The 16,720-nt window shown below is 40.6% G+C and overlaps 1 protein-coding gene across 3 annotated transcripts in view; it reads left to right on the plus strand.

Annotated features, from left to right (window-relative positions):
- The window catches only part of LOC143828385 (DNA-binding protein SATB2), a 179,914-nt gene that overhangs the window by 19,097 nt on the left and 144,097 nt on the right, over window positions 1–16,720 (plus strand). For all 3 annotated transcript variants that reach the window (XM_077318779.1, XM_077318782.1, XM_077318780.1), the window contains one exon: window positions 810–986. In XM_077318779.1, coding sequence (XP_077174894.1) covers window positions 810–986 — 177 coding nt within the window. The remainder of the gene's footprint in view (window positions 1–809; window positions 987–16,720) is intronic.

Genomic DNA, 16,720 nt, shown 5'->3' on the forward strand with positions numbered 1-16,720 from the left:
GCTCCCTTTGAATATTGAAAGCTTATATACTGGAAATATTGGTTTTTGAGGTACTACTGGAATTGAATCGTACTCTTTTAGTGTAGGCAAGCATGGCTATCCACCTGAAGCAATAATCACTATGAGTTGAAAATGGATCTGCTTGCTTGTCCAAACTGATAGAGATAGTTCTTCTTAATACCTTGTGTCATCTTAGAGTGGCCCACCCTGCCACCATATTGAAAAGTGTCATTCAAAGACTAACATTGATTCAAATTTAAGCTTTGTTATTGGTCCTTAAAGGGCCACTGGACTTCCATTTTATTTCGATGGTTAGAACAGTCTGGTATAGATTGCACTGTATCTGCTTATTTTATAATGATATATGATATACTTCTCTTACGACAACTTCCTTGTCAAGACCATTATTAATAACAATTTGTTGCAGAAGGTGTTTTATTTTCCCTTTGTTGCAACAAAGTTAAGAAAGTATTATTTCAAACTGTTCATTTAATTTACAGAATGTAATAGTCCCTAAGATGAGATGAGGGATAGTCAAGTTGCTTCAAAAAAAGTCAGCCAAATTCACGAGCCGTTGGTTGATCGGGGGGATCAGGCAGGGTAGCTAAATGGAGTCTTCGTATAATGACGCGGAATGTCCATTGCTGGGTGACATGGTGGGCACTGGCCTTCCTGCCTTGCTTAGGAGCTTCCTAAAAGCATATCTGGCTGGCTGGTCCAGAGGCTGCTGGCCTGTGGTCTGCCTCATCAGGGTTTGTCTTATGTCCTTAAGGTCTCTAATTGTGGATTCTAACTCTCTCTCCCTCCAGGTTTGATGATTCCTGTTTTTTGTGTGGTGGAGCAGCTGGACAATTCCCTTGAATATGATAACCGAGAAGAACATGCGGAGTTCGTTCTGGTTCGGAAAGATGTGCTTTTTAGTCAACTGGTGGAGACTGCATTGTTGGCTCTTGGATATTCTCACAGTTCTGCAGCTCAGGCACAAGGTACTATGCAAAAATGTGATTGTTGGGTTGCAAGCATATGTTAATCTTTCATGAACTCTGAGCCTGTTGTAAATGCAAACAAGGAAGCTAATAACAAGTGAAGAAGACCGTTTGATCAAGGGATCATGGGAAAAGTCATGGTGAATTTGAATAATTTGGTCTCTTGTCTTCTGTAGCTCATGTATGTTTTGCTGCATAACTCCAAACTCCTGGCTCAGAAATGAACAATACAGAATGTCTGAATTTTTTAACTGGAGTATATTAGACTGCATGCTTGTTTTAATGCTACAATACGCTAGCAGATGTTTATGGTAAATCTAAAAACGTCTGTGCAGCATCATTAATTTGTTTCTGTAATGGAGTGTCACACCGATGGAAGGGATTTTGGTTAACCAGTGAATTGATAATTCTGAGAGAGTCCCATTTTGTTGCGCAGGATATTTTAAAAGTAATAGTTTCTCTTAAGTAGAGAGATGGATTATTAAAGAAAAATTCCTGTGGCAGCTTGGAGCATTTGAACTTGGAGAAAAATCTGATTTTAAGCAATGAAGACTGCTGCAAAGAAATGACAGTTAATTGTGCTAATACTTGCTTATAAAGATTGGGCTGCTGTTAATGTTAAATACATGGGCTTACCTTAAGCATATTCAGTGCATGTTCAATTAAATATATATACAAATAGAAAACTGAAAGTTGGATTGTATTAGATACCTTACAATCTGCTTGGTCTGGAAAGATGTGTCATCTCAGGTGTTTTTCATAAATGAAATGAATTTTAACAGCCATGGACTGATGTATTCTTCAATTCAATGGGCAGGACTTCTGTGTCACACTTTTTAGGTGTGCATTGTGCTTCCAACTGATTTAGGAAATTTTTGAGGGTGGAGCTCACAAAGGGAACTCAGCAGGGCTGTGATGTCATGGGCTCCACCCTCCAAAGCAGCCATTTTCTACAGAGGAACTGTTCTCTGTGGTCTGGAGAACAGCAGTAATTCTGGAAGAACTGCTGCTGCCCCACCTAGGAAGTGAGGCTTGGATTAAATTTGCACAGGCCACTTCTTGCTTTTTTGCTCCTTCCGTGTAAAAAGAACCAGGTAGTTTTAGCTGGGCTTGTATCAGATTCCTGACTCGATGGGTGGCTGTGCAGGTAGGCTTTTTGACAGTTGCATTTCTGCTTTACTATGCTTTTTACCACTCTGCTCTTGTGGCGCAGAGTGGTAAAGCAGCCAACATGGTGTCTGAAGCTTTGACCATGAGACTGGGAGTTCGACAGGTTGACTTGGCCTTCCATCCTTCTGAGGTCGGTAAAATGAGTCCCCAGCTTGCCAGGGGGTAAAATGGTAATGACTGGGGAAGGGAATGGCAAACCACCCTGTATTGAGTCTGCCAAGAAAACACTGGAGGGTGTCACCCGAAGGGTCAGACATGACCCGGTGCTTGCACAGGAGATGCCTATACCTTTAGTCCTTTACCTTATGCTTTACTGTGCACAGGTGATCTTGGACTCTTGACTGTGATTGTTTTTTAAATTGTATTCTAGATTTCACTGAACTTCTGATTGCCTTTAAAAACATCCAGGTCTTTTAGTTGTATCTGAGTTTTTCTGTAAACAGCATTCAGCCACCCCGGAAAATAGGCGTTTGAAAATTGCTGTGAGATGGTGATTCATATTCTTTGGCAGCTTTGTGAGAGAATTTACTTCCATTATTAGTGAGAGGGAAAAATGAGCATGCCCACAATAGTGCTCAGTAACATTGCACTAGGTTAGCAAACATATTTTAAAAAGGGGGGGGGAGTGTTTTAAAGAGCCACTTCATGCCTTTTTAGGGACATTTTGCTTTAACTATAAAGGTCGCTGCATCCCACTGTTTTCTCTAATGGGGAACTTGTTTCCGCCTTGTCAGTGCCATCCATCTTGGTTAACACAATCGGTCAGCATGTTGTGAACTAGTATGGGAATGCAACCTTCTGAATGAAGCAAGCAAAGCGGCATTCTTGGTGTCGTCAAAGGGAAGGAGATCCCAAGGAAGGGCATATGATGGAGGCAAGCAGCGGCATTTAGTGAACTTAATTTTGTCCAAGCATTTTACTTGGGGAAAACATATGGAGGCTCCAGAGAAGCCTGACTCAAATAATCTATTTCTGTCTTGCTGTCTAAGTAGATGATTGTGTAGGAGCTAATAGGTTAGGCATTTGGAGGGGGGAGGAGGAGAAGGAGGCACATTTATCATAATCTCTGGGAATTAGATACTTGATACTATAAAAACCTACCCTTGTGTGAGTTTTAAAAATGTATATGTGATACTGAGTATTACCCACTTCAGTCAATCGCTAACGGCTGTGAGTTTATACACATTTTTACCCCTTTGTGGTCTTTGTGCCTGCGCAGAACTTGATTTTTGAAACATCTAGAGCTACAAAACAGGTGCAAAAATCACCACTCCCCGGGAGCCCCCGGCAGCCGCGCTCCTGGTCTACCCCTGGTCTAAATGACTGCAAATGCAGTGTTTGTTCTTGCAGATACATTAGCTTCAGCCCCCCAAATTGCTATTGGTGTGCTAACTTTCCTTGTTATTGAGATTTTGGTCTAAAAGTAAATTCCAATCACATCTTTCCTGAGGTGATAAGAAGAATTGGTTTATATACTCATTTTTTCCTACCTGAAGGAGTCTCAACTTACATTCTCCCTTTTATGGGACAACCTCAGTGTCCCATTGTTTTTGTTATATGGTCACTTTTAAACAAACAATCCTAGGCAAATGCACTCTGAAGCTGTGAGGAACATTATTTAGTATCTGCCTGAAGCCCTGAATCAGCTGTGATCTAGAGTCTGTTGAAGTTACATATACAATATATACTCGCATATAAGCCAACCCGCATATAAGACAAGGCACCCAATTTTACCCCAAAATCTGGGCAAACTTATTGACTCTTATATAAGCCAAGGGTGGGAAATGCCCCATCCTCACAGGCTCTCCCATCCAACCTCCCACCCCACCAACGAATACAGAAAAGTCAAGAGGATTGAATAGCTTCTGGTTTCTATACCCCGCTTTTCACCCACAGAAACCAAAATAATAGTTTTGAAGAACTGATTAAGAAGAGGAAGAAGTGAAGGCAAAAGGGAAAAAAAGATCAGAGTCCCTCAGTCAAACCAACAGTCCTACAAGCTGCCAGAGCAATGATTGGCTGGAGCAGGCTTTTATTTCAATTACTGTATATAAGCTGTTGAGGTTTTTTTCAGTGTGAAAAAGGTGCTGAAAAACTAGGCTTATATGCGAGTATATAGGGTATGTTCATGTTTAGCAATAACATCAGCAGAGTCTACTTTAGAAAGACACTCTGTATTAGTTCTCCTGATAGGCAGCCTGGAGTTGTGGGTAAGAGGGATGGACTCTAACCTGGAGAACCAGGTTTGATTCCTCCTTCTCCTCCACATGAAGACTGTTGGATCATCTTTGGCCAGTCACAGTACTCTCAGAACTCTCTGAGCCCCACCTACTTCGCAAGGTGCCTGTTGTGGGGAGAAGGAAAAGTAAGGAGATTGTAAGTTGCTTTGACCCATGAAAGAGAGAATTACATTTTAAGAATTTCAAACGAAGATGCTCAAATTAATTCCCAGTGAAAGCAGAGAATAAGGGCGGATCTGTTCCAGTATTTTCAGGAACAAAAACTAGAGTGGCATAACTAGACTACCCTTTGCTCTCTTAGATGCGCCACACTTTAACTAATTCTACTATATAAAGGTAAAGATAAAGGTATCCCCTGTGCAAGCACCGAGTCATGTCTGACCCTTGGGGTGACACCCTCCAGCGTTTTCATGGCAGACTCAGTACGGGGTGGTTTGCCAGTGCCTTCCCCAGTCATTACCGTTTACCCCCCAGCAAGCTCATTTTACTCATTTTACTGACCTCAGAAGGATGGAAGGCTGAGTCAAGCTTGAGCCGGCTGCTGGGATTGAACTCCCAGCCTCAAGGGCAGAGCTTTCAGACTGCATGTTTGCTGCCTTACCACTTTGCACCACAAGAGGCTCTTGAATTCTACTATATACTCTTGGCCATATACACATATATTGTACCCTTGCATATAGTGTGCATAAGAGAGGTTTCATACCCAGGATTCATTAGATTTCTGGTGTCTTTCGTTTGATTCATTTTTCCTACCTATTCTCTTGTGCTGGGGGGAAGAATCACATATAATATCATACTTAAATGTGAAAGAAACTGTTGTCAGGCTTAATCAGCACCGACATTGATAATAAAAGCCTTTTAAAAATGACACTCTGTAAATCTCTGAGGCTTACACAGTAGATACTGCATAAATACCGAAGCATGCTCTGAATGCATGATTTCTTTCTTTCTTGCACTGCATGCTATCAGACGATCCGATATACGCTGTATAACATGTTTTGTAGACTGAGACATGGGGTAGAAGACGTAGATAAAATGTTTGAGTGAGGGATCAAAGAGTACTTTTACAAGGATTGGTAATTTATTGGGAAGGGCAGAATCCATTTTCTAAAATCTCATCAGATTTATGTAATGTTGGGTGTAGACAATAGTGTTTAAAGACCCGCTATCTTCTAAATGTTTTTGGGAGTACTCTTTAGCACTGTTCATTTTTTTTTGTCTGCCAATATTGTGGCCTTGAAAAACAGGAGGGAACCTTCCAGCTTGGGGTAATGGTTAGGAGCATGGACTTATAATCTAGCGAGCCGGGTTTGATTCCACACTCCCCCACATGCAGCCAGCTGGGTGACCTTGGGCTCACCACAGCACTGATAAAGCTGTTCTGACTGAGCAGTGATATCAGGGCCCTCTCAGCCTCAAAATTCATGCCCAGCATAAATTTTGATTAGCTGTCCAGATTTTACAAAATGTTACTGTGGCAAAAAGCTGCCATCACAGTACAAGGATTTCTACTGGCAGCCAGCTGGTGACTGTGTCAACCGTATCTCTAGGGTTCATGTACAGGAAGTGCAGTCAGGAGAATGAAAGCTCAGGAGTTAATGCACAGGATGAGCTGGTTATATGAGGAATGGAAGGGAAATAATTAAATGATAAAGAAGAATAGCCATTTCCATTTCGTGTGTGCATGCACACACATGAACACAAGCTTATACCTTGAATAACACTTTGTTCGTCTTAAAGGTGTCGCTGGACTCAAGCTATGTTCTGTTGCTTCAGACCAACGCAACTACCTACCTGAATCCATTTCCTGACAGTTATGATAAACTATCTGTATAAGGTCTATTAGATTATATCAGCTGCATTCAAAAACACAACAACAAGCCAAGGTCTGTTAGGAACTCTACAGGCTGGAACATAGAAGAATTTAAAACTTCCTGGTTTAAAAAAAAAACACAGTTCACTAATATAACTAAACCACTGAGATTCCAGGCCTGAACTAGGATTCCAGAAATGTATCCTCCCTGCCCCTCTAATGAATATATCAAGAAAATTAGACTAAGTAATTATAACTGAACCTTATTCATATTCAATTTAAGTTATTACTGATAGATCAGCTCCTGCTTGAAACCCTTTTAACTGATGACAGGAGCTGGTCCTTCCTCATTCAAAGTTTACCACTGAATTTACAGCCCTTATCTTCATTCATTCACTCACTCACTCACTCACTCACTCACTCACTCACTCACTCACTCACTCACTCACTCGATTTTTATACCGCTCTTCCATACAGCTCTGGGTGGTTTACATATAACGTCGCAGGGGGATACATGGAACAACCTAACAAATAACATACCTAGTTATCTAGTTATTTATCTAGCTGTTATTTATTATATTTATATATTGCAGTAACTGATTACAGCTTTCCCATTCTTCTTGGTTTTCCTTATGGAGCAAAATATAGTAAAGTTGACTCACAAAAGAGCACATAGTGAGAGACTGAATGTGATCAAAATAAGATAAAAAATTTTCCGTCCGCTTACCAAAGTGATGATAGCTATAACTACTAGGGATTTGGTCTTGGAAGAGGAATAAAATCAATGCTTAGTATTGAACAAATATTTATGTTGGGCTGTTAAAAGGTTAAAATATTTTTGTGCAGCCTGATTGTTGGTATAGGGCATGGAAGATAAAAAATAAACTATCAGTTTCCTGTTAACTAAGCAGACGTGGGCCATATCAAATGAAATATGAATCCTCTCAATGAGTCACTCATGGAAGTATCAAAATTTCTAGTGTTCTTCCATAGTGCGTAACAGTTTACATTTGGTATATGCATTGTCTAAGCCTCTAAGGCATTATGATTATTAGAAGTCTGTAAGCAAGATGTGTACAGGTCTGCTGTTTAGAAGTGATCACACAAGGAGGACTTTCAATAGTTGGCAGTCAGTGAGAGCAAGCAAAGCTACACATTTGATACAACAGGAGAAGCTTTGCTAGTTTTTCTTATGTTTTTGCCTAAAGTGATTAGCATAGAGCCAGCTTGGTGTAGTGGTTAGGAGTGCGGACTTTTAATCTGTCGAGCCGGGTTCAATTCTAAACTCCCCCACATGCAGCCAGCTGGGTGGCCTTGGGCTCACCACAGCACTGATAATGCTGTTCTGTCCGAGCAATAATATCAGGGCTCTCTCAGCCTCACCTCCCTCACAGGGTGTCTGTTGTGGGGAGAGGAAAGGGAAGGTGATTGTAAGCCGCTTTGAGACTCTTTTGGGTAGGGAAAAGCGGCATATACGAACCTACTCTTCATCTTAATCCTCCCCACATCATTGCTCACCTGCAACTCCTTGCCTGGATTTTTTCTAATCTTTGAACCTATTGCCGAAGACAAAAATTCTCAAACTGCCCTATGCCATCCTTTCTACAAAATTTTTAAAGGTCTTTAAAAAATGGACTTAGTGTTAGAAATTCAGTCATGTAAATGTGCATTTTTAGTTTTAGCATTTATATCATAAGCTTTTAAAAAGGAAAATTCAAGGGTAGGTGTCTCAAGTACTATCTGCCTTGTTGAATAAATGGAACCTTCATGATCAGAGGTGGTTTATCTCTATTGTTTCTGGTAAGGGAGGGCTGTTTCCTTTGTGCTCTGTTAAAAAAGAGTAGAAGCAGGGGTGGTTTGGCGACTTAGGCAACTGGGAAGATTCCTGGTGGGCCAAGCGCCTGCAGGGGCTACCTTCCCACTTAAGATTGTCCAGTCTGACCAAATTCTGTATGCTGGCTTTGGCTGAGACCCTTTGGGGGGGGGTGCAGTGTGCTGAGGCATGATCCTTTTCCAGTGCTGTTCTTTTGGCCTTCCCTCACTAGAAAGTAGAGCTTTTCTAATCAGTGGAGCTTTTCTAATATATATCTTTGCTGCGGTAGTTACAACAAACATGTAAGGTAGGTCCTTGAGAGGTATTGAGCTTTCTAGAGACACTTGGCTGGGTTCTATCTAGGACATATGCTGATTCTGGGTTCACCACTTATTTTTCTAACTTATCTTTTCTCCCGCCTCTAAATCCTTTGTCCTAAACCTTCCCCCTGATGTCCTGAATGGCAAAGGGTAACTGATAAGCCTCAGAAACTATGATAGTCATTATGCCTTGATATAGAACAATGTAGGGCCAGACCAGTTGGCCACTCCAAATTATGGCACAAAAGGATGACAGACTCCTTTTGGAGGGGCAAGCTGATCCTTCTATAAGCAAGACTCCTGGAACAACTGGCAAGGTTCATAGTTGCTTCTCCTTGGTGGCAGTGGCCAACCCCTTGGTGGCCGTGGCCAACACACAAAAAAGCCACTTAGTGTAGATTGCTCTGGGGCCCTCAGACGGCCTGAGTTTCTTGACAAACAAGGGAGGACATGTAAAATTTTACATCTAGAACCCCCCCCCCCATGGTCAATGGTGTCCCTCCTTACCAATGTTAAAATCTGGTCACCTTAGTATAGCCCCAAACATCTCAAGGAGGTTGGTACACTGCAGGCCTAACTAATCTATGGAACCTGGCTGTGTTCTGACCACACAGCATTTTTCAGCAGATATGCAGGGAAACCGGTGGTCAATTTTATAAAGTCAAGGCTCCTAATCTGATGGCAGCAGCGCCAGCACCCAGGTGATGGATAATGTACAAAATCCAAAGTCTTTCAACTTCCTCCCAAATTCATTTCTATGATTAGACAAACCTTGAGGAAGGAAATCCAGAACTAATGCCACAGTGGGGTAGTGATTGAAGGAAACCAAAACCCAGGGATTCCTCCCCTCCTAGAGCTGAAAGATCAGGGAGATACAGATCATGGGAGAGGGATGCATGCTGGCCCACTAAAGCAGCCTTGAAGGAATCTGGTTATAGAAAAAGGGGACGTAGGCAACCCACTATGAGTCCGTGGAGAGTGGCGGGATATAAATCAAATAAATAAATAAATAAATAAATAAATGTATTAGACTGGGATACAGATTCTTTCTCTAGTACTGAATCTAACAATAATGAGGAAGGAGACTTTCTATCAGATAACCAAGACAGCACTGAAATACCTAAACAGACAAATAGGTTTTTAAGAATCAGAGTCCGGTAGCACCTTTAAGACCAACAAAGATTTATTCTTTATTGGTCTTAAAGGTGCTACTGGACTCTGATTTTATTGTGCTACTTCAGACCAACACGGCTACCCATTTGAATCTAGGTTTTTTAAAGTTGAGGACTAACAGTGCCTCCTGTCCAAAGACCCACACTGCCTTAGAACTGAAAGAGCTCTAAAGAAAAGAGATCATGCAGAACTTAACCAAATGACTAAACCCAGAAGAAACAAATAATTTTTCCCAGAACAGAGACCAATGTAAGAACCTTTCTATTTCCAGAGCTTTTTGAAAAACAATTCTTAATTAATTAATTAATTAATTAATTATATTTATATGCCGCCCTCCCTGGAGGCTCAGGGCGGTTTACATAAGAACAAAGAACAATACATAAAACCAGAGTGGGAAAATCCCCTAGCAAGAGGTATCCAGGGTTTATTAAAAAGTTACATGCTTTAATATCATTTGATAATGAGTTCTTGCAGGTTCCATTGGTGGATACTCCCATTACAGCACTGCAGTCCCTTGGTCGATTGTCAGAGGATGGTCAAGGCTCCATTTGTGTTAGCTTAGATTAAAAAAAGAAAACAGACTTTGCACTGCAGAAGGCTTATGGGGCTGTTGTAATTAAAGCAGCTTCACTGCTTCCATTGTCCAGTGCGGCTATCATTTGTACAAATAAGATACTCGAACTTCCTGAATCCCATAGATGTCTCAGAGAAGGAGTCAGCTGTTTTGAGTCAACAGTTTTGAAAGCAGCCTCCTTCACAGAAGATGTGACCTTGGATTCAGTAATATTCTTGTCTGGAGCTATGTCATCCCAGTTGACAAGTTATTTGAAGAATGCCTAGTTAAAATTCTTTTGGATTCTGGATGAGATCCAGGTTCTGAATAGGATCCAGAAAATCAGAGTTATCATAAATGGAAAACGGATTTACTGAAGAAACCCAATCCATGCAGTAGGGAAAAAAAGAAAAAGCCCTGTGCACCTGCAAAGTGAAAATGAGTGGACATGAAGAAGGGAAAAATACACCCAACAGCAACACATGGTGAAAACAATAGAAAACACCAGTGCATAAAATAAAAAGCCTACCATAAAAGTTACCAAGCACATTCTTTGTGCAGAAATTGCACCATATTGTTGCAATAAACTCTTCATGCTATTTCCTACCAAGTGCCAAATGTATTTATTTATTTAAAATTAGACACCAAAGCTCAGAGTCTTGTTCTAATACTGCTTTGGAATAGCTATCTGGATAATATTAAGAAAAATCTGCTATTCTCTAATGTCAAAGGGTGTCAGAACATTGTTCAGCTTCTATGTTTCTTGACAGCACATCTTATTTTTTTTTTATTTAGCATATATACCTTTCTTCCTCCAAGGACTTCAGAATAATTTTAAACATATTGTTGTCTAACTAGGGGCCAACATATTTCATTGTAATTCTTGGGGCTCCCAATTTCAAATTTGTTCTGTAACTTAATTGGTAGCAGTCATTAGCATGATATTTGACTATAGGGGCTTTCCTATGTAATGGTACGTTATCCTTAGGCAGAGAGTGCCATTGCCATTGACTGGCAAAAAGAACCCAAATTGCTTTTATGTTTACTTGTCTTTCCTTAGTGTGTTTTTCATGCTTGGTTATTCTGCCTGACTACAGTAGAGAAATGCTGATTGCTTGACTTCGCAGGAATTATTTGCATGTGTTGTGTTGGAATTTGGGTTTTTTAAATTACAAATAAGAGGTAAACTATAAAAACATCATCATTCTCTTAATGTATATGGATGTCACTCAACTTGCACAAAGCTACAGTTATTCATAGACGATGAATTAGTCACTGTTGGGGTAACTTTTGTGGAAATACATGCATTATTTCATTACTAGCAAAAAAGCCCATTGAAATTAAAAATGAAGTGGGTGCGAGCCTTCCCTCCACCCCTCCCGGCCAGGTCCACTGTGGCCTGGAGAGGCTGTGGCAGGCCTTTTCAGGGCAGGGGGGCGGTAATGGAAGGACTCCCTCCTTTCCCTGCCGGGCAGGCCCATTGAGACCTGGAGAGGCCATGGTGGGCCTGTCCAAGGTGAGGGGGGGAGCACTATCAGGGACTCCCTCCCTTCCGCCCCCAAAAGGCCCACTGCATCCTATTGAGGCCTCAGCAGGCCTGCCTGGGGTGGGGAGAGTGCTGGCAGTGTCTCCTTCTCCCCCACCCTAGGGGGGAGGCTGTGGCTGGGGCTGCTTGGGGTGACAGGAGCACTGGCTGGGAGTGGCTCGCTCCTTCTTCTCCTCCCCTCCGGCAGTTCTGCTGAGGCCTGACAGGGTCGGGGCTACTTGGGGTGAGGGTGAATACTGCTGGGGCTCCCTCCCTCCTTCCCCTTCCACAGGACTGCAATCCCAGGCCCTCTTCCTTCCCTCCCAGCCGGTTGCCTAGTTTACTGCAGGCTAGCACTTCTTCTGCATGGAAGGAGGGGGATGCAGTCAGGGGTGGGATATCCTACCTATTAAACAATGTCCCAACTCCTCCCACCACCCCATTCCTGTTTTATTTATCTGGTACAGGTGTCTTGTTTGTTATTTCTATGTATGAATACCAAATATTTTAGAATAAATAGTTTGTAGATATGAGGTTGATAGGGAATTTGTGTGTCTTAGTAAAGTGAGTCTTAGTTAAATGGCTTGCATATCTCATTTTTGTAATTTACTTGCTGCTTTGTCTCTTTTTTACTAGACTGATCAGTAGATACTGGTTTCACAGTGAGTTCTGCATGCAGAAAATGTTGCTTAGCTCAGCGGTTGTTAACAGACGGAGTGTTGTAATTCTAAGCCTTTTCAGCACTGTTTGTGAATTCTGTGAAATTGTTGTTTGGAGAATACTGAGGGAAAACTGTATTTTGATCAATTTTTGGCTGGAACCAACTTCTGGGCAAAAGGGTTTGCCAAGTCAAAAACTGAGTGATGGAGAGAATCTTTTTAGGGCTTGAAAAACTGCTAATTAACAATTGCCAAATGTTAGTGTTTGAAATCCTTTTATATGTTACTATGAGTCTAGTACAATTGTTGTAAGTAGTACAGTTTAAGTGGACCAATAAGCTGTTGCATATTCAGCACTATTTAGAAGAAGCTGTTGAAATGTAAAACTCTTAATTAAAGCAATGCATGCATAGAGGGGGGAAATGGAAAAATGGGGGGGAGTATTTTTTCTACATTTTCCTTTTTAAAAATTTATTTTCATTTTTTCCTGTAGAATAACTAGAAAATTCAGAGAACACTGAAAAAACAGCAACCCAATGAAATATTCTAGCTGAGCGAGACGATACTTGCCTTGTCTTACAACAGCATTTCACTCTTCCCAAAATGTACAGCATGAAAAAGTTTGAGAAATGTCTCAATTTTTTCATTGGAAATAATCAGGACATTTTAGGTCCCTTGAGAGGTGACTTTTGTATTGTAGACATATACAGTACTTTCAAGATTTTTTGTTAAACTATAATAATTTTGAAATCACTGTGCTATAATATATTTGTTAAATGAGGTCAGTGTTTTCAAAGTTCCAGAGTTTTGGTTTATTATCCAAACTGTTGGAATTTGCATGATCTGTAGTGTGCATGTTTCAAAAGCACATGGAGAATAACCTACAGGGGCCATTGGAGGAGATGTGTTTTGGAACTTCCTGATATTTTCAAATAGTCTACAACTAGGTCCTGATTGGTTGATTTGGAAGCTTCCTGTTCCTTTGAACATACTTCCTTACTGTTTGACTCCAGAGTAGCAGATGAACCGACTGAGTGAAAACAGAACAACATTTAGGTTATGCTCTCCTTTTTCTGTACAAAGTTTGTTTCTCTTCATAATAAAACAATTTTATTTTACCTCTTTGCATATTTAAACTCTGCCAATGTAAGCATGCTGATAGTTTAATCTGCTGTGACTCTATAAGAGAGTTTCTATCCAAATAACCATTTTCTTTTATTTACTGCAGAATTTGTTTTCGACATTCAAACTTTATTATATTGCTACTTCTCAGGTGGCAAAAATGAAAGATGCGTGTGCTACAGTAACATGGGGTATTGGATATACTTACATTTTTTCCTTTCCTTATAGAAATAAAAAAATAATTAGTACTTTCAAATTCCATAAATATGCCAGGTAGTCAAGAAGCTGTGCCAGTTGCCCATTCTCAGGCTAACCTACCCTGCAGGGCTCCTGTGAGGTTAAAATAAACTATAATATTGATATTATATATAAATTATACATAAATATACATACAATTTTGTAATAGAAATATTCTATAAACATATAAACATGTTTATATTATATATAATAATTTATACAAATATTGTAAAATATAAATAAATAAAACAAAAGAGATGTGAAACAATGTAAACTGTTTTGGGTTCCTATTGAGAAAGGTGGTATATAAATAAAGCAAATAAATAGTATAGTGCTTTGCTGTGTTATAAAATGTATATTTTATGTTGAAATACCGGCACACACTTTAGTTCAATAGAAATGATGCATATTGTCCAGATTTTCCCTGCAAATTTCTGTCCCGTTCTCCCCACCCTGCTTCAAACTTTCTCAAAATTTTTCTATTTCTGGTTCTGCACACATTGCGACATGATTTGGAGCAATTGCGCCCTTTATAAAGTGACCTATGTGTCGATGTTTACTATAATTTAGTTGGGATGTATATTTAGGCTGTTACTATAGATTCAGGTGGGGAACCATGTGGGGAACCGTGTTGTTCTGAAGCTATCGAGGAACGTTAAGAAGTGTGCTCAGAATTAAACTTTGTTGGTCTTGAAAGTGCCACTGGGCTGAAACTTCGTTCTGGGCCATTATTAGTTGTTGGTTTAGACTCTGTTTGGCAGAGTCTTGATATGCAAACACTGTGTATGTGGACTGTATATACACCTGCTCTCTCTCAATCTAGATTGTGACCCGGGAAATTAAATTGAATGAACAGGATTTGTAGTTACAAGGCTACTCTAATGTCTGTTGCGAGGGCTGGCTGCAGGGTTGCCAACCTCCAGGTGGCTTCTGGAGTTCTCCCTGAATTGCAGCTGATCTCCGGAACCCTTGGGGGAAATGGCAGCTTCAGAGAGCAAACACTATGGCCTCTCATCCCCACTGAGCTCCTTCACCCTCCCAGACTCCACTCGTCCCTAGCTCCATCCCCAAATCTTTAGATATTTCCCAAGCCCAAACTGGTAACCCTTGATTCTCATACTTACTAGAGCACTAAAACAAGAATCTCAGGTTTGCTGGTTAAGCGTGATAGCTATCCTTCATTCAGGACCATCTGTCCACATGAAATACTGGATTTTGCCAGTAGAGTTATTTTTCTAGAGTAATTAATTGGATAATAGTTTAAGGAGCTTAGGTAGAACAATCAACTGCATTTGTAATGCAAGGTTAAGTGCACCACAGAATAATTGTTTAGGTTGATATTTAACAGTGGCAGAATTAGGTGTTTTCAGAACTGTATAAAATAGATAATAGCTACCCACAGTTTCAGTATCAAACCCTGTTGCACAGATCAAGGGAAACATGAAATACAAAATTAAAAGACCCAGCATTATCCGGTCAATGGAGTCAGCCCTGACAAACATGCAGAATTTTGATTGACAGTTCAGCAGAAGGTCATATGCAAGAATGTCTTGGGATTCTTCAATGGAAGGACCTTGATTTGCCTGGTAGATGCTGGCATAGTGGACATTTATCATACTCTTTCCTGTGCTGCAGACGTGGAATAGAATAGTCATTTTAGACTGAGGTTACAAATACACAGTCAGTAGGTTCAAGACTGATGCAGATACACAACATGTGGGAGTAAAGCATTTAATAAATCCAATAGAAATTTAGTTCATTTGTTGGTGGGAGAATACTTAACATTGCAGTGAAAGATCCCATGCCGTCAGTGGGAATTTTAAGAGCAGCAAAATCTGTGATAGTCTTGTACACTTCTCTCTCATAAGGTCTCACTTCTCAGGGTCACAAATTCCTTCAGCTTGAATAGAGGTCTTAATTATGTAAGGAGACATTCTTTTTTGGATTCTTTTTTGAGATGAAGTGGTACACTGTGTAGTTAAATTTATTTTTTTTCTGCTCTTAAACTTAGGAGCCTGCATGTATCAACTAAACCTGGGGATTGGTTCTCTATCCCACAATTTAAAGTATTTATTTTAAAATATTTAATAATTTGGAACTTGTTTTTTAATTAACCCACATGCTTTGGCACATAGGTGCTCAAATTTCTGAAAATGGTATTTTACTCTACAAGTGAAAGTACTCTTTAGAGGAAAAAGTGACAGATAGACTGTATAAAACATGGGAATGCTTTCCAGGCCTCCCCCCCCCTCCAAGTGATTTATTTGTGTTATTGTAATAAGTTGTGCCTGTACGATTTAGTTCAAGTCTGTCCTCCTAGGCTATTAAATAATTGATTTATTTTGATTCTTTGGCTCCCTCTCTGTAGTGCTGACACTCTATTCTAATAAGTCAGAATATGGCATGGGAAGAGTTGCTCCTCTCCCTGGATTGGAGGACATTTGAATCCTGGGTTTTCTCATTGGCTACTCAGGGAGGCAGGAGTAAAAGAAACACCTTCTTTTCTGTTCTTGTCATGCAAGCTACATCTCTCTCCCCAGTCTTTCTCCTGTCTCACAGGTAGAGCAGCTAGCTAAAGCTTTACTGCTTAATTTTTTCTAAATTTCCCTTTCAGTCTTGCTTCTGTCCCAGTCCTGCCACCCCCTTTGAATGAACTTACCTTTACTGTCCCCTTCAGTCTAGCATCAGAGTGCTCCCGATGTGCCTGCTTGAGGGAAGGAGGTATTGGAAGCCTCAGATGGACCAGAAACCACATCGATGATTTGCAGTGACCATTTTTCTTGCCAAGTATTGCAGTTACTCAACAACGGTTTTCTTCCTGAGGGATGATGGCTTCCTTTCAGAAGAAGTTCTGGAGGCTCTCCGGGGGGCCCAGATTAAGAGGCAATGGGCCTGGTGAGTGCTGCCCCAAGTAGGGCTGCTCTAACCAAGGTGAAGAAAGCCTAGAAAGAGTAAAGGAAAACAGCTGTGCACAAACAAGTGCCAAGTGGCAGCCAAGCACACCAGAAAGCTTCTGATAAATGGGCAGTTCAACCTGGTGGCCATGTTGGTTTCCAGTTGTCCAGACACCCACATATAGTAAAGTTCTTGAAAGGAGCTGCAGCCAAGG

Source organism: Paroedura picta, unplaced genomic scaffold (genome assembly GCF_049243985.1).
Source record: "Paroedura picta isolate Pp20150507F unplaced genomic scaffold, Ppicta_v3.0 Ppicta_v3_sca22, whole genome shotgun sequence".
In the NCBI taxonomy this organism is placed as follows: domain Eukaryota; kingdom Metazoa; phylum Chordata; class Lepidosauria; order Squamata; family Gekkonidae; genus Paroedura; species Paroedura picta.